Genomic DNA, 22635 nt, shown 5'->3' with positions numbered 1-22635 from the left:
CCAGAGCCCCTCCGTTCCGGACCATGTGGGTGGGCAAAGCGCCTTTTCCTGGCTCGGTGCAGGCGCGGCGCAGCGACGGCGCGAGGCTGAGGCGGCGTGGGAACGGAAAGGGGCGCCTCTACTGGTGGCGAAATAAAGGTAACGCGGCACGGCATGCACACAGGCGAGCAATCAGACGCCCCGCAGGCCTCCAGTTCAGCGAGCCGCCGGGCAGGCGCCGCAGCGAGCCAGCGATGTGCCGATTTCGAATGGCAGCGTTCGCTTGTAGCACAGGTGCTGATCCTGAATTCCTGATCGTGTGAGCGCTCCGCCGCTCCGTACGCGACGAAAGCAACAAGCGGCGGGGGATTCGCCGGTTGGCAGCAAAAATTTACTTGGGTCATATCAAACGGCTGCGCGTACATATCTATATATTATAGCACCCACTAACTATTTTTCTCTTCATGCAAAGTGTCCACCTTATTCTCTACTAAGTGTCCCACCAACTTTCAACTATCTTATTAATTACAAAAAAATATTCATGTCATCTTTACAATATGCAATACTTTTAATCTTTAATTAACTAAAGTAAAATTATATACATACGCTGTTTTTTCATCACCTATTCTTCTATAATGTGATTAAATATTCTATTGGTGTTTCTTCTTTTAGCTTATCGATTTTTACGAGATTCAATAAATAAGAAAATGTCCATATGACCTCAACTATGTGCAATACTTTTAATCTTTAATCTATTAACGTAAAGTCATATACATACTCTATTTTTGCAATACTTTTAATCTTTAATCTATTAACGTAAAGATTCATATACATACTCCATTTCTTTGAGCACCTATTCTTTTATAATGTGATCAAATATTCTATTGATGTTACTTCTGTTAGTTTATCGATTTCTACCAGATCCTGATAAAAAATAACATGCAAGTAAAATTCATATCTTCTATATAGCCTATATAGATGACACCCATTAAAGTCATTAACTCTATTTCTCTTAACATGCAAGTTATCTGCATCATATAGGAACCCATTATATCAAATGCCACATCAACGTCCACTAGGGCCATCTATTTATGTTTTCCATCGATTTTTTTTGTGAATGTTGCCATGCAATCATTTTAATTTTTCTACTTTCAAATTTCACGTTAAAATTTTATTCAAGAAATCCCGCAGCAACGCACGGGGTATCACCTAATATATAGTATATAGTTATATAAGCGTCACCACGTCGATTTTTTCTAGTATACGAGCTCAAAGTTAGCATCTGCAGCAGGTGAGCTCGTTCTTCTAATGTTTTTTTTGAAGAGAAAAATATCAGAGAAAACATTAAAATGTTTCTACCAACAACCCTTGGAAACTGTAATTCTTGAGCAAGTTTCCAAAAAATATTTAGAGAAGATTTTTTTAAAGAGAAAGATGGAACTTTTTCTTTGAATTTTCTATAGAAAACTAGGCGTACAATCCGCGCGTTTGCACGGCTAGTATTGAAAATTCAAAAAACTCATGTCGTTGTAACCTTACTTAAAGATTATACTATTTTTTTACCATACATCACCCTATTTATTAATAGTATATGTTTGTAACTGATATATACTCCCTCCGTCCCAAAATACAAGTCATCCTAAGAATTCTAGGACAACTTAACACGAAGGTAAAATGACCATGTTTGCCCCTGTATATTATCCATATTTGGCACTAATTGATTCTTGCATGCGCATGCACCTTCTAAATAGGGTAGGATGACTTGTTTTTTGGGACAAATTTTAATTCCTACGATGACTTGTATTTTGGGACGGAGGGAGTAGCTAATTGATATTTTATATTTAATTTTTCATAATGGCATTGGTGGGTGATTTTTAATTAGGCATAGGGGTATTTTAGGCTAATTTTTATCATAATGGAAGTGGTGGGTAATTTTTATTTTTCTCTTTTTCTCCGATTAATGTTGGAATTTCTAGGCCTTGAGAGCGAACGTAGAGGCTCCGTTTGTTGGCCAAATAATAAGATAATATATTTTTAATTTTTTTGAAGGAAATTAAAAACTATGCATTGACGGTTTCCATTTATCTTATTTTTTTCTTTTGCCAAGTTTTTTTAAGTGCCACAGAGAGCGAAGCTAAATACTGTCACCCCTATCCTTGTTGGGAACATATCTGGTGGAAATTACAACTTTCGTGAAAACTCATACAAACCAAGGGAAAAAAGTCGTCTAAATTAACCAAAAAAATCTCACATGTAGATGATACGATGATACACAACATTGTAAAATATCTTGTCCAAACTCGACTTCGTTTGTGAGATATAAAAATAATAAATTTCTAACAAATCATTTGGACAGCTTTCTGGTTTGAAAATTGTTATTTTTATATCTTATAAAAAAGTACTAATATTTTTATATTAAAATGGATTTTGTATGAAAATATATATTACATTATTAATTCATTGATATTTATTTTGCAATATAAACGTTAATATTGTTTTGCAGAAATTTTATCAAATTTGAATTGTTTGATTTTTTTATGAAGCAGGAGTTGCATTCTTTTAAAGACAGAGGAATTACTAATCATTCAACATTAGTAGCCTCTACCATTCCGTCCGGGTTTCGCCATTGCCATTGATATTTGCCTGAGAAACATAGAGCAGCAAATGGTTCAAAAAGAAAAGGAACTGTGGAAGAGACACTTTCCTTTGTCTCTTTTTATTCATGCTTGACTGCTTGTATCCAAAAGAGCTCCTGGAAAGGAAGAGAGATATTAGGAGAAAGACGGGTTTCTTTATCCTCACCTGTCGGATGTGCTGCCGTGTTTGCTTCACCCCGCCGGCACCGCATCACTCTCCTCGCCTGCATATATATCACCCCCTCCGGCCTCCACCTCTTCTCGACTTGAACAGAGCCAACGTCTCGTATATAGGCCGAGAGAGGAGAGGTCTACCACGCGCGCGGGCACTACCGCGCAAGGGGATCGAGGGGGAGGTTATCTATAGAGAGTGAGAGGTGATGGCCTCGCAGGCGGCGGCCAATGGGAGCCTGGCCAACGAGAAGGCGCCGGAGACGGTGGGCGTCGGCCGGTACGTGGAGATGGAGCAGGACGGCGACTCCAGCACCGTCAAGTCGCGCCTCTCCGGCCTGCTCTGGCACGGCGGCTCGGCCTACGACTCCTGGTTCAGCTGCGCATCCAACCAGGTGATGAAGCGACCTTGCTTGCCGTTCCCATTTCCTTCTTGTACATGGCCAGCGAGCTGGTTCGCTCGTGCTGCCGCAAAGACGAGCTAGCTAGTAGATCGGTGGAGCTCATGCGTGCGGGCATCTTGTGTGTGTGCTTCCTCAGGTGGCTCAGGTGCTCCTGACCCTGCCCTACTCCTTCTCGCAACTGGGGATGGTGAGCGGCATTCTGTTCCAGCTCTTCTACGGCCTGATGGGCAGCTGGACGGCGTATCTCATCAGCATCCTGTACGTGGAGTACCGGACCCGGAAGGAGAGGGAGAAGGCCGACTTCAGGAACCATGTCATCCAGGTATGCATTTGCTAGCTACTTGCTAGCTACCCACTCGTGTTGCGTGTATGCATGTGTCCGTCTGAACATTGTTCTGAATTTAACCGTGCACGCATCTCTGCTGATCAATCGTCTGCAGTGGTTCGAGGTGCTGGACGGGCTGCTCGGGAAGCACTGGCGGAACGTCGGCCTGGTCTTCAACTGCACGTTCCTGCTCTTCGGCTCTGTCATCCAGCTCATCGCCTGCGCGAGGTAACCATGCATTGTTGTGCTCTGGCTGTTTGTTTCTACCAGTATACTACATGCATGAGAGTGGAGCCTGTGGCTAAAGGGTAAAGGGGCGTTTGATCCTTACTGTAAGTGTCTAAGTGATGACATGCCTGCTTGCTGCTGCAGCAACATCTACTACATCAACGACAAGCTGGACAAGCGGACGTGGACCTACATCTTCGGCGCCTGCTGCGCCACCACCGTGTTCATCCCCTCCTTCCACAACTACCGGATCTGGTCCTTCCTCGGCCTCGTCATGACCACCTACACCGCCTGGTACCTCGCCATCGCCTCCCTCATCCACGGCCAGGTAACACACACTGCACGCACATTTTCAAGTGCGTCGAGTAGCACATGCTGCCATTGATGACTGATGAGCCGTGTCGAAGCATCCTGTGGATGGGTGACCCATGCATGTACTCGCAGGTTGATGGCGTGAAGCACTCCGGGCCGACCAAGATGGTGCTCTACTTCACCGGTGCCACGAACATCCTCTACACCTTCGGCGGGCACGCTGTTACCGTGTAAGGAGACAAGCACGCACCGCCCTGTTTTATGTCCATGAGTGATCTAACAAAGCTACAAAGGAGTAGAATGAGTTGGTTTCCTAAAAGATACACGCAGCGGTCACATGCCATGCGGAGGTAGGGATTTGAGCACGCACCACCATAGGGGACCACATGACCTGAGCCAATGAAACTTTTTTTCTTCTTCTGTGTGATCTGATCAGGCCGTGCCATACATTTCGTCAGGTCACGCCATACGCTTTCAGACATCTAGACATGTAGGCATGCACAAGTTTAATTTATTACAAGATAAATAGTTTTGCCTCTCGCTTGTCGGAGAAGGATGTGCATGGCACAACAGTGCTCTTGCATGCTCCATTCCGGTCTTTCGTGTTTGGCTCAAGGTAGTAGAAGTAGAGAGCTGTTGCAAATGGAGATAGGAGTCTTGTAAAATGTGACATGCAAATGCAGGCATGGAGCCTACAGTTGCAGATGATGCATGCCATCGACCGAATGGAAAATGCACAAGATGGTGACACTCTGCACTGTGCACTGTTCCATCTTGCACTTGCATTGGCACCATATATCTCATCTCTGCCTCGTGCGTCTTCGCAAAACCTCAGGCTCAGAGGAACGCAGTAGATCAGGCCATCTCTTCCTCTGACTCATTCATTGCTTGTACAGTTGTACAGTCAAAGGAGCCACTCCACCCTAGGAGCGTGTACTTGCCGCTTTACCCAGCGGCGGCAGGCTGGGTTCCTGCTGCTTTTGCACTTGCAACCACGGCGCCCTGACTCCTGATAGATGCCGATACGATACCCCTCCGCGGATGCCACCAACACGAAAAACTTGCACGACCATGGCACGGATGTCCAAGGCAAGCTCCTGCGTGCACGAAAAAAGAAACGCAAAAGTTTCAAAAGCAACGGCTCCGTCAGTGTCCAGTCTAGTCCTGTGGAAAACTGGCCATCTGATGATGACCAGCAGCAGCTAGCGTCTGAAAGGTGACTGAACAATGCTCGATCCGCATCCATGCAGGGAGATCATGCACGCGATGTGGCGTCCCCAGAAGTTCAAGGCGATCTACCTGCTGGCGACGCTGTACGTGCTGACGCTGACGCTGCCGTCGGCGGCGAGCGTGTACTGGGCGTTCGGCGACGAGCTGCTGACCCACTCCAACGCGCTGGCGCTGCTCCCGCGCACGGCGTTCCGCGACGCCGCCGTCGTGCTCATGCTCGTCCACCAGTTCATCACCTTCGGCTTCGCCTGCACGCCGCTCTACTTCGTGTGGGAGAAGCTCGTCGGCCTCCACGACTGCCGCAGCCTCTGCAAGCGCGCCGCCGCGCGCCTCCCCGTCGTCGTGCCCATCTGGTTCCTCGCCATCATCTTCCCCTTCTTCGGGCCCATCAACTCCGCCGTCGGATCCCTCCTCGTCAGCTTCACCGTCTACATCATCCCGGCGCTCGCGCACATGATCACCTTCCGCTCCGCAACCGCCCGTGAGGTATATATTCACTTCTTCGCATTGTTTTTACCATCTTTTTTTTGAAAGAAAATTGTTTTTACAATCTTATTCTTAGCAATCTCAGGCAATATTATTGCTTTCTTTTACCTTTTACCCCATGGTTCTACTTTATTTTATCGTGCATAAGAATTTGGTAGCCTGTCGCCGCGCTCAGCAGCGCCGCACGCCTATATGTTCTTTGGGCATTTCGTAGCGTAGCTTGCTCGCTTTGCACAGCTAGCTCCTCTGCATGCGTTAGATGCCACTTTGACAGCAGCCTAAATATTCACGAGACCCGGTAGTCATTCGATTGGGCCCCACACCTTCTACAAGGCAAAATGTTGCTAGTAGTAGGAGTAGTACATAATAAAGCGCTTGGTAGTAGACCTGGGCAAAATTAACCGAGAATCGAGGACCGAACCGAAAAAATCGAGAATCGGAACCGAAAGAACCGGAACCAGGAATTTCGATTCTCTGTTCGGTTCCCATTCCTTGGGAACCGAAATTCTCGGTTCGGTTCGGTTTTTATCCTCGGTTAACCGAGGAATCGAGTCCATGAAAAATTCAGCCCACTAAGCCTAATACCAAAGGCCCAAACCAAACCCTAGCTCTCCACTAGCGCCTGGCCTCCTCGCTCACCACCCCTCCCAGCCCCCTCCATCTCCACTGACCACTGGCGACTCCGCGCCTGGCCTCCTCGCGTCCTCCCCATCGCCCCCGGCCCCCGGCGGCCGGCCCCCATCGCCCGTCGGCCCCCGCCGCCGAACCCCACCCTCCGTCGGCACTCGCCGCCGTCGGATCCCGCCCCCACCGGCCCCCGCCGCCGACGGCCACCACCAGCCCCTCGGATCCGGCTGACACGGCTCCTCTCCGGTGGCGCGACCCCGGCTAAGTGAGCTCCCTCGGCGGTGAAGCCTCCTCGTCCTCGACGCGCGGATCCGGCCGGCGCGACCCCGGCTAGGCGGCTGCACGAGCTCCCCCGATCCCCGCAGCGGATCCAGCCGGCGCGGCTCCTCCCCAGTGCGACGACGACGGTCCCTGGCAGGCGCGACGACGACGGCGGTCCCCGGCAGGTGCAGCGAGGGCGTGGCGCTGGAAGCCTCGGTTAGTTCGGTGAGGACAGGAACCGAACCGAACTAACTGAGACCGAAAATCATTGGTTCTTGGACTCTGCAGGAACCGATCGGTTCCTATTTGTTGGGAACCAAAATTCAAGGAACCGTTCAGTTCGGTTCGGTTCCTTCTCGGTTAGACCGAATGCCCAGCCCCGCTCGGTAGTCCTAATCAACGCTGCCTCTAAAAGGCTGCTCGTACTACTGATTGCTAAAAAGTCTGAAACATAAGACAAACCAACGGCACTGTCAAGCTTTGTATCTTTGGTAGCAAGAAAGAAGAGAAAGGATGGCGCAAAGCTATGCGACAAATGGAAAGAACGTTAAGCAGAACAGACATGCTTCATCTGCAGGAAGTATTTGTACCATCTCTCGGTAGAAAGAAGGAACAAAATCATAGAGTAGAGCACATGTTAAACCTTGTAGACTGTTAGCACTGAGTTCCATGCAAATGAAAACCATGCTTGCTCCAAGTAGTAACTACTAAACTAATTACTCTCTTGTGCGGCGGTGCGGTGCAGAACGCGGTGGAGCCTCCGCCGCGGCTGGTGGGGCGGTGGACGGGGACGTACATCATCAACGCGTTCGTGGTGGCGTGGGTGCTGGTGGTCGGCTTCGGCTTCGGCGGCTGGGCCAGCATGACCAACTTCGTGCGCCAGATCAACACCTTCGGCCTCTTCACCAAGTGCTACCAGTGCCCGCCGCCGCCGCCCCTCGCGTTCCCCGGCGGCCTCAGCAACATCACCATGCCGTTCGCCGGCGGGCACCCGCCGGCCGCGGCCCCTGCGCCGGCGCATTCCCTCCACCACCACCACCGGCATCACAGCCACGGGCTCTGAACTCTGAAGAGAGACGATCAGCCAGGCTGCTACCTGGGGATGACCCTGCTTCAGTTCCAGCTAATCCAGTACTTAGCCTAGCTTAATTAGCAGCACCAGCACTTTCGTGGTCGCAGACTTGTCTAGCTTTGTCGCTCGCTTTCCCGGGTTCAGTGACTACAGGAAGGCTGACGAGGGTGTATCACTGTACCAGTAGCATGGAGTCTCTTGTGTTCCGAGCTGTGTCCTGGCGTGGAGCTCAAAAAAGAGGAATATTTCTACGGCCGCAGATGCCAATGCAAGTCTGGCTGCCTGCTGCTTTCTCTCGTCCTCATGCGAATGCAACAGCATATATAGCCCGTCACCTTTGCAGCTGTCAGTAAGTATGGATTCGGATCGGATACGGATGAAATCGGATCCGGATGTCACCTTTTACCACATTTTAATCCGGATACGAATACGAATGCGGATCTCATCGGATACGAATACAAAACGGATAGTTCGAATCCGGATACGAATCCGGATACCTTCTCGATTTGAAACATAGAGCTATCATAAGTATATTTATTTTTTCAATAATTTTATAGCAGATCAAAATCATTATACAAGTAGGGAGTAAAGGATTAGGAGATAGCTAATAAAAAAAGAATATAATTATCTATGCATAGCTTTTATATTAAATATATAATACTAATTATAAATGTAAAATAAATAAATATTTAAATACTTAATAATTACGATATATAAAAAAAGATTTTATCATTAAATAAATAATTAATTTGACTCGTATTAAATAATTTTAATCATGAAATAAATATATTAAATAGTTAAAGTTAATTTTTATATCATTATTAATTTTAATAAATATATTATTAGTTATCTAGCTTTCTAAATAATTTAAATAGTGTACATCATTAAGTAATAGGTATAAAGATAAGTTTAAGATTGTCTCACTAGTCATTTTTTCTTTGCGGATACGGATGGATACGGATGTGATCGGATATTCTTCGAATACGAATACGGAATCGGATAGAGAAAAGTTCTTAAAATCGAATTCGGATGCATCCATATGACATCCATATTAAATTCGAATACAGATACGGATATTCATATTTACGTTTTAAGCGGATACGAATACGGATAATTCGGATGTTCATACATCCGAATCCATCCTTAGCTGTCAGTCTGCCGGTATTCCACCATTCAGTGCTGTATCATTGGCAGCACTTGGTGCGCTCACGAGTCAGGAACTCAAGCCGTTTAGTTACAAAAAATTTTCACTTCCATTTGAACACATGTATGAAGCACTAAATATAATTAAATAATAAAACTAATTACACAGTTTGAATGTATACGACGAGACGAATCTTTTGAGCCTAATTAATGCATGATTAGCCATAAGTGCTACAGTAACCCACATGTGCTAATGATGTGGTTAAAGGCCTCAAAAGATTCGTCTCGCGGTTTCCAAGTGAGTTCTGAAATTAATTTTTTAATTAGTGTCCGAAAAACCCTTCCAACATCTGGTCAAACATGCGATTTAACATCCAAATTTTTTCGTTTTTGGAACTAAACAGCCCCTCAGGACTCGTGCCATGACTCAGGAGCCAGAAGCTCTTTGCCCCATTCCTCGGTTGCCGTGAGCTTTATTGGCACCCTATGCCAAGTGCTCGAGCTAGCTCTACCCGGTATGGAGACTGAAACTGCTGTCGTTTGTGGCATGGCAAGACTGCCGCTCATAGAAGTTGCTTTATGAGAAGAGATGAATGGGTGTCTGGGTGAACCGTGAACGGCCATTTTTATTCAACAGAAATTAGGGAACCGCCAAATTTGTAAAGGATGATGTTTACTGGGCCTGTCCCCAGCCACGTAGTAGATCCCGCACCCCCCATGGCGGACCGGCCCGCCTAATTCGCGATCAGGGTTAACCATTTTGTTTTCCGATGAAATCCCGGTGTTTAGCGGAAACGACGGTAAATTTCGATGGATTTCGGTGGATTTTGGACGAAATTTGTTGAATTTTGAATTTTGAAACGAAATATATCAAAAAATACCGAAATTTCGGATCCCAATAACTAGCGGAAACGAAAAAAAAACCGAAATTTCGGCGAAATTCCGCCGAAAAATTAAACCTTCGCGATACGAGGGCCCTTGTCGTCCCAAAGCGAACCAGCCCGGTCCGATCTTCTGGATTGCGGCAAGTATACGAGGCCCATATTCTTGTGTACTGCATCAACGGTCAACTCCGTAATCATAAATGGTTACGGCTTTGCGTTTCCCTTTCCAGTCAACGGTTGGTCAGCTGCTCATGTTCCGTACTCAGAATCCTCTTTTCTTTTCTGACGGTAGAGTCTAGACTGACCAATGCTCATAGTTGTCAGAATCAAGTAGGCAAGCACGTTTCTTTGCTTCGATGTTGACTTTGCATCGGTCAGCATCGACTCAGGAAATGTGTGATCTACTGTCCCAGAAAACCCCCACAAAATGGCATAAAAAGCCGCTGCCCAAGAGCTACCAGGAAAATAGCAAGCCGTAGAAGCCATGTGCACCTCCCCCTCCTCCTCCTGTTCTTGATCAAGTTGTGCACGAACCCCTTGTTTAATTGCAAAGTTCAAAATTCCAAAAAAAAATTCCGGCATCCGCATGAAAAATTAAATTTAGACGAAATAAAAAAACGCATTGCACAGTTTGCTGTAAATCGCGAGACGAATCTAATAAACCTAATTAGGCCGTAATTAGACGCTAAATTGCTATAATAATGCTACAGTAAACAACCTCTAATGATGGATTACTTAGGCTCATTAGATTTGTCTCGCGATTTACAGACGAGTTCTGTAATTTATTTTGTGATTAGTCTATGTTTAATATTTCAAATGTAGAAAGATGTCCTTTTAAAAATTTTACACAGCGCAACTAAAAAAGGACGAAATCAATATCGAGAAACTTACCTGCAATATCACCGTAGGAACTCATCGTTTTCAGCCGCTTAAAGTCAAAATTCCGGAGGTCAAAAGTAGCACTATTCTGAGAAGAGCAATGATAGACAATAGCCCAATATAATACATTTTGCATACGCCGCAAGATCCTCATTGGCGGACAAGTTTGTAGACAAATACTATCCTGCTGAAGGGTAGGTTGAGCACTTGCCCATAAAGAAACATTGTACCCACCGGCACCAGGTGTTCATTCTTTAGATGTGTGCCAAACTCTGACTAATGTACCCCACTAACCCGGTCAAACGAACTAAATGAGCTAACTGGTCCGGGGCCTTCTATTGCAAGATTTTGATCGGCCTCGATTCTCTTAAGATTTCAACTAAGCCGACAAGTACCATTGTAAATTTATCTGGAAGAACAAGCTCACAAACATGTGTTTAAAAATACGTACTGAAGTTATATTTTGCTATCCCAAAAGGACATAATCATCAATCAGAAATTAATTCTGACCACAAAACATTTTTTTCTGAAAACAATAAACATGATAGAGTGTACGTGCTATGCTGTAGTATTATGTGTCCTAAATGATCTACTTAAATTCGACTACATCGATACACAAAACAAGAAAAAAAAACGACTCAGGGTGCGTCAAGTCAACCTGCCAGTATTGCTACTGCTACCTAACGGACAACCAATTGGATGTAGTACAGAACTTTTATTTTCATTTCGACTTTACCAGGGCCGTACCGGTAAATTCGAGGGCCCTATGCGAAACAATGGACTGAGCCCTAGTGGTCTAGTACAGGATCGCGAATACCAAGCGATAGTAGCCGGCAAGCACGATGTGCTGTGTGAAAGCACAAATATTAGAAGTCACACGTGTGACTGATAGTTAAATCATCACAAAAGGTCTAATAACTATTTTTTTGTTCCGGAATAATTTCTTTTATTGCTGGAACAATTGTTATTGTTTGAGCAACAATTTTTTTTTCCAAAAAAGTTTGTTTTAGCAACAAAGCATTGAGGGCCCTGGTTTATTAGGCCGATTTTAGGTTCAAAATATGGAATCCTGGAGAGGTTGTGGTGCTGTGATAGGTCCACTCGAGATCACACACCTGACCCCGAGTAGCACCCATGTAAAAGGAAGTGATAAGTGATACGCCTACAATGATTTATCTTTTAGGAGCAATTTGGGCCATATTTTGCTACAAATTAGATCAATAATTAACTAAATTAAAGTATTTACATGACTATATCTAATATATATCTAATATTTCGGGGGCCCTTCAAATTCGGGGGCCTGTGCGGTCGCACGGCCCGCACGTGCTTAGATACGGGCCTGACTTTACACGTACAGAAATGATCAACATGAATTCCTTAGGACCTTGAATGCAATCAACATTTTCTTGAGACAAAGAAGAACCGCGATAGGAACACTCTAACAATAGGAACTTGAAACTAACCAAGAATAGTACTGATTCTGTAATGTACTGATCGTGTCCTCCGGTGATTGCTGCAATCATCACCTGGATGCCCTGGACTGGAAGAGATCCAACCGAGCCTTGGCGTTCGGCAGCAGGGCCTCAACACGCAGGTCCTGCGCCATGTGTGCCTGCTTCGACGCCCACAGGAGCACGGTGAGCACCCCGGCCTGCGCGAGCTCTTCGCTCTCCGGGACGTGCAGCGCAATGTAGCAGAGCAGTATGAGCGCCTCGACCTGCAGGTGGTCTCCGAGGTACACGAGCTGGACGAGGTGCCGCGTCCCGCCGGCGTCCACGATGGCCTTGCAGTGGTTCACGTGGAGGTGGTTCTCGGTGCAGGCGAACTTGGTGAGCGCGACCACGGCCTCCTTCATGACCGGAATCTCGCGGTCGTCGAGCAGCTGCACCAGCGGGCCGATCACGCGGGCCTCGCTAGCGGTGAACGTGCGGGACAGGCAGCCCAGGGCAGTGACGCACGGCCGCAGCAGGTGGTCGTCGTCTCCCTTGCGCACGATGCGGAGGAGCTGCTCGACGACGGCTTTGGCAGCCGGGGAGCTGGGCTTGAACGCGGACTGCCGCAGCGCGAGGTTGTGCTCGGCGACACGGGTGATCTCCATGATCGCCATGACCGAGTAGAACTGCAGATGCGTGCCCGCGCCGCCATCGCCGTTCTCGAGGATCCTGGCGAAGCAGAGGAGCGCGCGCGACTCCGTAATGCTGGTGCAGACTCCGACATGGCCGCGCGCAAGCATCCACAAAGCCTTCGCCGCCATGGCCTTCATGTGCGCCTTGGTGGCCGGGTCCTCGGCCTCGCGTGATCCGCGACCGCTCGAACCGTTGGAATTGAGCTGAGGCCTACCAGGTGGAGGCGCGACTACGTTTGTCGTCGTCTTGGCAGCTATCGCGGATTTCACCACCGATTGCATCTGGTTCGATCGTCCTCGCTGGTGCTGGCCATTCGAAGCTTCCGACGGGTTCGGCGGCTCGTTTGTGGAGGAACCAGGCCCGCCTTGTCGGACGCTGCGCGATTTGGCAAGCACAACGGAGTGGAGCCTGTCAAGCGACGACATGGCCGCCGCCGCGGTAGGGGTGCTCCTTGAGCCGTACCCTCCGACAGAGTACTTGCTGTGCTCCTGGATGGTTCCGGCGGCGAGGTGGCTGACGAGGTGCCGGACGGCGTAGTTCTGCGCGAACAGCTCCTGGCATTTGTGGCTGTGCTGCGCGAGCGACGCGATGGCGTCCGCGACCGCGGCCTGCACGCGCATCGGCGGCTCCTTGAGCGCGGCGGCGAAGACGGAGCAGACCCGGGTGTGGAGAAGCTTCTCGACGCTCTCCTCGTCGCGGCAGAGAAGGCCGAGAGCCGTGGCGGCGGCCTCCTGGCCGTCGTCGGTGCCTTCCTTGAGCAGCTTGACGAGGGGCGGGACGCCGTCCTCCTCGATGATGTACTTGGCGTAGTGGGGGTTGTCGCGGGCGAGGGAGGCGAGCGTGGCGGCGGCGTCGGCCCGCGCGGCGAGCCCGCCGGTGTGGAGCCGCGCGATGTTGTCCCAGATCAGGGCGAGCACGGGCTCGTTCTGCGCGATGTTCGGGAGGCCCCGGAGGTCGCCGTCGTCGTCGGCCTGCGGCGACGAGATGCGAATGAGCCAGTCGATGTCCTCGAGCGCGGTGTCGAGCATGGCGATGGTGCGCGGGAGGCCCGACACCGGGTTGAGCGTGAAGAAGCGGCGGAGGCGGGAGTGGCTGTGGAAGCAGCGCGTGGCCATGCCCGCGGCCTTGGCGAGCGCCCGCTCCGTGTCGGCCATGACGCGCGCGGCCGGGCGCTCGTACAGGTCGGCCCGCGCCGCCTGCCGCAGGAGGTCGGCGAGGCGCTTGGCGCGGGCCCGCAGCTCCGTGCAGTCCGTCCGGAGGCACTGGTACCCCGCCTGCTGCGCCACCTGGTCCGCGAGCTGGATCGGCTTCGCCAGCATCGCCTTCGCCCCTTCCCCCATCCTCCCCGCACGACGCGGGACGAGAGATCAGAAGGCGATCGCACGAAGCTGTGTGCGCCGGCGAGGATGCAGGCAGATTTGGGCGGAGCGGGGCGGGCGGCGTGGCAATCGGAATGCCCCGATGCCTCGTTCCCCCACGAATTAGGCTTAACTCGGGGGGCTGCTTCCTACTTCTTGGGTTGCTGGAGGCACGCCGCCGAGAAGCCGGGATATACGCCCAAGACGGCGGCCGGGGGAAATGGAAGAAAAATCCCGCCACTGACGAACCGCCGCACGCCTAGCGGGGCGAGAAGGGCAGGGCGGCGGCGCCGGCGCGTGGGTTCCTAAGCTGCTCGCTTGGCTCTGGTGCGGCGCGCGGCTGTGGCCTGTGGGCGTTGCCGTCTCCGGTTTCGTCCCTTGGACAGCACGGGATGAGGAAGACTTGAGGAGCAGGGCTGCAGGACAGCAGGAGCGAGCTGGGGAGGGCGGGTTTTAGCAGCCAGCAAGTCAAGTCGTGAGACCGCCGGGTTGGTGGACCGGTCGCGGCGGGCCTCCCCGGCCTGGCTGGCTGGCGGCCTGCCGCCGGGCCCTCACGGTGCCTTTACTGGCCTTCTGCGTAGAGGGACTAGGGTTGAAAATGGGACGGGAAAATCCCGTCCCGACCGGCACCGTTTACTATTTAAACCGACCGTAAACTGTTTCTGTGGAAAAAATAGGAAAATGGGAAAACAAAACGAACGGGAACGGTTGGGGTGTTTTCCCGACCGTTTTCACGGTTCCCGTTTTCAGACGGGAAAATTCCCGCAGGAATTCCCGTATTTGTCGTAGTCGGTTGTGTTACTTGTGTTAGAAATGTGAATTGTTGTTTGTATGTGTTACAACGTGAATTGTGAATTCGTGATTCACTTTACCTGTGTTTCCTAGTTATACGAGTCTTGTTTCCATGTTATTTATGCATAGTTGTAATTATTTTATCGAGTTAAATGTTTGAAGGGGTTGTATGTATTTTCCCGTTTTGAGTTATCGATTCCCGATCGTAATCGGCATGCTCCCGACCGATTGATTCCGTTCCCGATATCCCGTAATACCGATTTAGTTTTCCCGTCCGATTTTTCCGTTCCTGTTTCCGTTCCCGACCAAAAAATACAGTTGCGGGAACGGTTAAGGAGTTTTCCCGACCGTTTTCATCCCTAAGAGGGACAATGGAAGATACCGCCATACCGGGTACCGGCATACCGCGGCCGCGCGCCGCCGGTGGTCGTTGCGCCGCCCGCCGCTGCGTTCAGCTGTTCAGATCGGTGGTGTGTGCTCCGCAGCTTCGGCTCGTGTACGTGCACTCGCCGGGGCGCCGGGCAACGGTTCTCGCTGCCTACTTCCACTTCGTTTCCCTCTCTCGACGTTGTAATCCTCGCGAAAACTGCGAGCTGGAACTGTCGCGATGCGCTGCTACGACTGCTACCAGTGTGGTTTGTGCAGTATTCCGGTCAGGCTGTGATGAGTAATTACCCTTGGTTTGTGTTCGCCGGGTCCGAATTCCTTCCTGCATTGGCTCTTGTCAATAGGGGTGGTAATGGGCCATGGCATTAGTGGCCTTTGTTACCCTTGGTTTCTGTTCGCCGGGTCTGAATTCCTTCCTGCATGGGCTCTGTCACTAGGGGTGGTAATGGGCCATGACCCCTAATGACATTTTCACAGCCCAACAAAATTTTTAAATTTTTTAGTTCAAAATTATATAAAATTAGAGTCTAATCCTTTTAAAATCCGGCCTTTAGATTTTCTAGTTTAAAATATTGGACCATTTACCGCCCCTGGTCAATCCATGTCATGAGACGGACCCCTCTTCGATTTGTCTTCACCACGCAGCTATCGGTCATAACATAACACGAGTGTGTCCTGTCAGTCCAAACAAGACGCGATTGATTAACTCGGTCCAACGGTTAGTTCCCACCACGCCCTTTGGCGCAACGTTCCCATCGGTGGACAGCAACGAGAGTAATCCCAAGGCAGGTGCTGACTGGCACGGTGGCACCTCCAGGCTCCAGCGCTACTGGCCAAATCGCCCCCAGCGAGCCGACCTCTTTCCCAAGGGTCAAGGTCTCAAGGGTCATTGATAAAAAAAAAGTCTCATGGGATGTGACATGGACAAAATACGTGGGCTGTAGAAATCGAGGTCGATCTGATTAGTACGTGTGTTGCAGCAAGTAAGGCCATATTTAATTCCTAAAAAATTTTATACAGTATCCACCATATTGAATCATCGAAAACATGCATGCAGTATTAAACACAATTAAAAAATAATTAATTACATAGTTTAACCGTAAGCGACGAGACGAATTTTTTAAGTCTAATTAATTCATAATTAAATATTAATTGTCAAATAACAATGAAAATACTATAGTACCAAAAGCCAAAAAATTTCACGAACTAAACAAGACCTAAACAAAACGTTGTAGACATAAATCTCCATCTCCTTGGTTTTACAGGGCCGTACCTATCTCCTTGGTTTTTCAGGGCCGTCCCTATCAATAGGACCCGGTAGCACACAGGGCGTACTACGGCTCATCGCGGGCAAGAGCATAAACTAGTATGATGTTTTGCAGGCCAATCAAATTGCATTTGGGTCAAACTAACTCAGCACCAACCGAGGTCGACAGCTACTAAACAATACTAACCCCATGTTCTAGAACTTTTTTTCCGCGCTCGGCTAGACGATGTTCTTGAGGTGTTCGGATTCAACAGTACAAGCTGAATACAACTATTACAGTTCAGCTTCTTGCGACCCTAACATCTCAGCTCATGAGTCATGATAGCTCTAATTTACCTGTGAGACAACCACTCTCCACAATCTAAGTAACATCCAAATACCTCACAACTTTTACAATCCACCATTTAACGGTTCATGTTTCAACAATCCACAGCCTTTGTGTATGGCATGGTCCAAACAGGCCGTAAAAAGGATGCATCAACGAAACACGTCTACCAGTCCTAGATTACCATTTATGGGGGGTAGCTAAATGATACGCAATGATGAACGCACGCTTGCTGAGGACTGAGGTGATTGCAGACGATCTACAGTACCGGCACCAAATATTCTCCCAAGCATTTGCTGCCTGATTGCCCATGCAATACGTGGCAGGAGCCTATGCGGCGAAAAATCCTACATCTCGATCCCGGGCCTTATTCTAGAATTTAGAGAGACAATAATCCCGCAACAACCATGGAAGCGAAATCTTTGCTTGCCCGCGAACAGTACAATAATAATATACCAGCGGCGCCTAAACAAAACTGAGTAGACGCTAATCGCGGCCCATTTGCTAATAAACTGTTTGACAAGTCCGTTTGAAGGAATAATGCAATCCAGATCCAAATAATGGCCTCGTCGAAACAAAATCCTCCCTCAAGAGGCTACCGGCTGCGCTCCAGCAATCAGGTGCGTGCTCGATCTGTTCGTTCAATTCGCTCAACAACCATGTCCAAACTAATGGGCTAATGGCTTCTGTATGGTACGTGCTGTCTGTCGGATCACCGATCCACGGATGCGATTCACGCTTCACCTGGCAGCAAATGAACGCGAACTGCAGCGGACGACGCACAAAAATGCTGCACAGTGGCAGAAAATAAACGAGGACGACAAGATTCACGCGGCGGGCCAGGAGATCACGCGGCGACAGACTGAACTTTTCCGGTCGGGCCACGCTGCCACCTGACAGGAGAGTTAACAATGGTTGGCTGGTTGCGATCCCGGGGGGCGAAGGGCTCTCTCTCGATCACGACGATCTCCGTGAGCTGTGACAGGCAGAAAGGCCGCCGTCGCCCAGCTGGGGGTGGCGCCCGTCCAGGCCCCAGGGAATTTTCCTCGCCCACTACTTTACAGGCACCTGGCCGGCAGGACCCGCACGGGTGGACGGGTGCCACACTGCCAGATGCCGATGCCGCTTTTGGTCCTGCTAGATCAGGGGAGGAGGCCAGGGGCTCGCGCGATCGGGGCCCGTGACGACGCGACGCCTCCAGCCTCCTGCCCGTCCGTCCTGCGCCGTTGTGTCAACAAGTTTCGCGGTCACCGGCACCGGCTCACACCGGTCGCACTCGCACCGCCAAAATGAGCGGAGGGGGAAGCTGACGCCGCCTGCTCACAAGGCAGCAGGCACGGTGTTTCGGGGATATTTTCGTTTGCGGAAGTTCTGGCCCGGCGAGCCGGAAGCCGGAAGCAGCGACGCTTTTTTATTTTTATATTTTTTAAAATCATTTTTTTACAGAAATATATTTTCGGTTTCATAATTTACAGTTTTGTACCCCTACCGCCCGGCTGCGGGGCGGCAGGGTACCTGCCGCCAACTGGCGGGGCGGTAGGGACCTGAATGTAAATAAAATTTATTTTTAATCGCATTTTGACCCCTGGAGGAGCCTGCCGCCCCCCTGCCGGGCGGCAGGGTACCTACCGCCAACTGGCGGGGCGGTAGGCCAGGCAAAAAATTATTTTCTTTTTAGTTTCCAGAACAGTGAACTTCTAAATTCAATTAAAAATTATAAAAAAATCAAAAAAATACAAACTAAATTTTTTTAGGTTTATTAAATCAAGATCTACTGAGAAAAAATACTCATGCATGTGAAATGTCAATTTTGCCAATGCTAAAATTTTAGGTCGTGTTTAATCTAGTTTATTTTGTATCTGTTGTTCTGTTTGTCTAAAAATCCTGAAAATTTTGTGATAGCCTAATATTTTCATGTGTATTCCACTGGAAAATTTTCAGGTGCATAGCCTAGGTGAATATTTGTGGATCTATTATTGTTGGATTTCCATCATTTAGCAGTAGAATAATAGATCCACAAACATGCACCTAGGCTATGCACCTGAAAATTTTCCAGTAAAATACACATGCAAAAATTAGGCTACCACAAAATTTTCAAGATTTTTAGACAAACAGAACAATAGATAAAAAATAAACTAGATTAAACACAACCTAAAATTTTAGAGGGGCAAAATTGACATTTCACATGCATGAGTATTTTTTCTCTGTAGATATTGATTTAAGAAACCTATTAAAATTTAGTTTGCATTTTTTTGATTTTTCTATAATTTTTAATTGAATTTAGAAGTTCACTGTTCTGGAAACTAAAAAGAAAATAATTTTTTGCCTGGCCTACCGCCCCGCCAGTTGGCGGTAGGTACCCTGCCGCCCGGCAGGGGGGCGGCAGGCTCCCCCAGAGGTCAAAATGTGATTAAAAATAATTTTTATTTACATTCAGGTCCCTACCGCCCCGCCAGTTGGCGGCAGGTACCCTGCCGCCCCGCAGCCAGGCGGTAGGGATACAAAACTGTAAATTATAAAATCGAAAATATATTTCTGTAAAAAATGATTTTAAAAAATATAAAAATAAAAAAGACGCGGAAGCAGCAGCAAGGCCGCGCGGCCTATTAAGCTGCGCACCTTCTTCTAGCCCACCCATGTAACCACGAAAATGAGCTGCAGTTGGGCCAAATGTCCGCAGGAACTCGATGCTTGAGCCTTTTTTATTTTTGCATTTTTCAAAAAAAAAAAATTACAGAAATATATTTTTGGATTTACGTTTTACAGATCTGTACCCCTACCGCCCGGCAGGGGGACTACCGCCCGGCAGGTGGGCGGTAGGGACCTATATGTAAATAAAAATAAAAATTTTTTGCGCAGAGGTCCTTGGAGGGAGCCTGCCGGGCGGCAGTCCCCCTGCCGCCAACTGGTGGGGCGGCAGGGGGCCTGCCGCCCGGCAGGGGGCGGCAGGCTCCCTCCTCAAATATAAAACTCCAACCCTTCCCTCTGCGCCCTCATTTTCTGCCCACAAGATCTAGAGAGGGGAGAGGGGGAGAGGAGGGGTGAGGGAGGTAAAAAAACCGGCGAAGCCCTGCAGGATTTTTGATCCGAACCACAGGTAACCAATATTTCTCAACTTTGTCATTCCAGATTTTTATTATATTTAATTTTATGATTAGTATTTTTTATTGTTGTAAGCACTTAGGGTTCGGATTAGTGGTTATAATTGAAGGCATAGTATATTTGTAGATATTAGATTAATTAAAATGAAGTCTTTGCACTTCCAGATATGTCGAGCAAAGTGGCATTTCAAGTTCATTACGGTGACTTTTATAGAATTACTCATGATTCCTATGGAGTAAATCTATCAGCATTGGAAAGAAGACAGTGCAGTGTAGACAAACCCCTAGAGAGGAGTTTTGAGTCCATACGGAAATGTCTTCACAAGATGTTCAATGTGAATTCAAAGACTCATTTGCTTACGGTTCTTACCTTGACTTCCTGGGAAGCTAATGGGGATTTCTGGGAGTTGACGCATATAAATAGTATGGAAGAATGGCAACATTACATGCACGCAGCTCTTGAAAGTGGGTGGCCTCTCGCAATGGTAATTCAGAATCACCAGAAGACCGGTGATTTAGGTGAAGGGTCAACACACACAACATCTGACTGCAATGAAGAGATGGAAGAGGATAAAGAAGAAGAGAACGTGCAAGCTCCAGAACCAGAACCAGAACCACAAGGTTTAGCAGATGAAGGCGAGCGGATACCTGGAATTGTGGAGGATATGGAGAAAGAAGACCAAGATGCACAAATAATAGAGCAATGTGGGGACTCATCGGACGATGAGGACGATGAGCGCTTCCCAGTGCTAGGTGAATGGCGTAAAGAGGGTTTTGGTAATCCAGTGGTACAAGATATTAGATGTCCGGAGTTTGAATACAGAGTGAATGAGGTCATACAAGGTTTAAAGTATCGTACCATTGAGGATGTGAAGGATGCTGTGAAGCTCTGGGCTGTATCTCTGAGGAAGAAATTCAGAGTACTGAAGTCTAGCAGCAAAGAATACGAGGTGAGGTGTGTAGATAGAGACTGTACATGACGAGTGCATGCATACAAGGGAAAGTTCAAGACACACTGGGAATGTTCAATTGTTACACCACATACTTGTAGAATGACAGGTGTAGTGGGACATCATCGTAATATCACATCAACTTTCGTGGCTAAGAAGATGTATGGGGTGATTCTTGACAAAATGGATTATGAGCCTGCATTGATAATTAGGGACATTGAACAGAATTTCCAGTATGTGATCAGCTATGCAAACGCTTGGCGGGCTAAACAAAAAGTATTTGAGATGAGGTTTGGCACTTATGAAGCATCATATGACAACCTACCTCGTATGCTTGAAGTAATTGTGCAAAGAAATCCTGGAAGTGCTTTTGATACATACAGTGTACCGTGCTTGTCAGGGGGGCCAAGCATTCTGCTGCGAGCTTTCTTCTGCATTGGAGCATGTGTGAGGGCATTCATTTACTGTCTTCCTGTTCTGTGTATTGACGGCACTTTCCTGACAGGGAAATATAAGGGAACAATATTGACGGCAATCGGAATTGATTACAACAAGCAGATAATTCCCATCGCCTTTGCCTTTGTTGAGAATGAGAACACAGAAAGCTGGTACTGGTTTCTTGAACGTCTGAAGATTCACGTTGTTGCTGGAAGGCCTAATGTTTGCCTTATCAGTGATAGGCATGCAGGTCTACTTGCAGCTATAAGGCAGCTCCAAGAAGGTAGTCAATTTTCACCTCCTATATGGCCAGATGTTGTCAATAGGTGGTGTGTGAGGCATATGGCTGCTAACTTTTATGAGCGGTTCAAGAATAAGGATCTGATGAATTTGTTCAAGCGATTGTGCACTCAGAATCAGCAGAGAAAGTTTGATGCTTTGTGGGTTATAATTGATGACATGAGTGCTGAATTGCTTAAGAGCCAGACCTCATCATCCAGCAGGAGACGTTCTACAGATTCATTAGTTGGACATGCTAAACCATTTTCACAGTGGATTGATGGTGCACCTAAAGAGAAGTGGTCACTTCTGTATGATAGATGGGAGACGTTATGGGATCGAGACGACCAACCATGCTGAATGTTACAATATGGGAATGCGTCGTGTTCGTGGATTTCCTCTTGTTGGCATTGTTGAGTTCATCATGTATGGATGCATAAGGTATTTTCGGGAGCGATACACATCAGCCGCTCCCTTACTTAATGATCCAGGAGTGCATTTTTGCAGAAGGGTCAATGAGTACATGGAGAAAAAAGTTGAAAATGCTCGATTTCACTCAGTCATATCGATGGGCACAAAGGAGCAAAGATTTGAGGTATCATGCAGGGACAGGACCGGACAGGGTGTCCGCAGACAAAGGGTAATTCAAGTAGTTTTGATAACCATTGACGGGAGGGTGTTCTGCCGATGTCAGAAGCCAAAGGTGCATCACTTACGATGCTCCCATGTCATCGCGGCTTGTTCTGTATCTGGGTTAAATGCTGCGTCATATGTTTCTCAATATTTCACAAAAGAAGCCGCAGCACAGACTTGGTGTCATGAGATATACGGCATTGGTAGTCTAGGCCCATTCACTCAAAAAAATCTCCATCCAATTCTCATCCCTGATGCAGCTACGAAGCGGGGCATAGGCCGAAGGCAGACACGTCGTATCCGGAACGGAATGGACGAGGCCGAGGCTGGAAAGAAGAAAAA

At 48.2% G+C, this 22635-nt stretch overlaps 2 protein-coding genes across 2 annotated transcripts; one reads left to right on the top strand and one right to left on the bottom strand.

Annotated features, from left to right (window-relative positions):
- Window positions 1-2869: 2869 nt before the first annotated feature.
- Window positions 2870-8028, top strand: LOC120692570 (auxin transporter-like protein 2). The gene is made up of 7 exons (XM_039975923.1): window positions 2870-3181; window positions 3327-3512; window positions 3631-3743; window positions 3888-4071; window positions 4188-4285; window positions 5306-5771; window positions 7405-8028. The coding sequence occupies exons 1-7, from the start codon at window positions 2996-2998 to the stop codon at window positions 7720-7722; spliced, it is 1551 nt and encodes a 516-aa protein (XP_039831857.1). The 5' UTR covers window positions 2870-2995; the 3' UTR covers window positions 7723-8028.
- A 3154-nt stretch (window positions 8029-11182) lies between these two features.
- On the bottom strand, window positions 11183-14530 carry LOC120692460. The gene is made up of 2 exons (XM_039975766.1): window positions 11987-14530; window positions 11183-11373 (listed from the first exon to the last, which is right to left on the bottom strand). Exon 1 carries the CDS (start codon window positions 14101-14103, stop codon window positions 12160-12162), a length of 1944 nt encoding a protein of 647 aa, XP_039831700.1. The 5' UTR covers window positions 14104-14530; the 3' UTR covers window positions 11183-11373; window positions 11987-12159.
- Between the last annotated feature and the right edge of the window lie 8105 nt (window positions 14531-22635).

Source organism: Panicum virgatum, chromosome 9N (assembly GCF_016808335.1).
Source record: "Panicum virgatum strain AP13 chromosome 9N, P.virgatum_v5, whole genome shotgun sequence".
Lineage (NCBI taxonomy): Eukaryota > Viridiplantae > Streptophyta > Magnoliopsida > Poales > Poaceae > Panicum > Panicum virgatum.
Note: the sequence above shows the minus strand (reverse complement) of the source record. Positions and strands in the feature narration are given on the sequence as shown.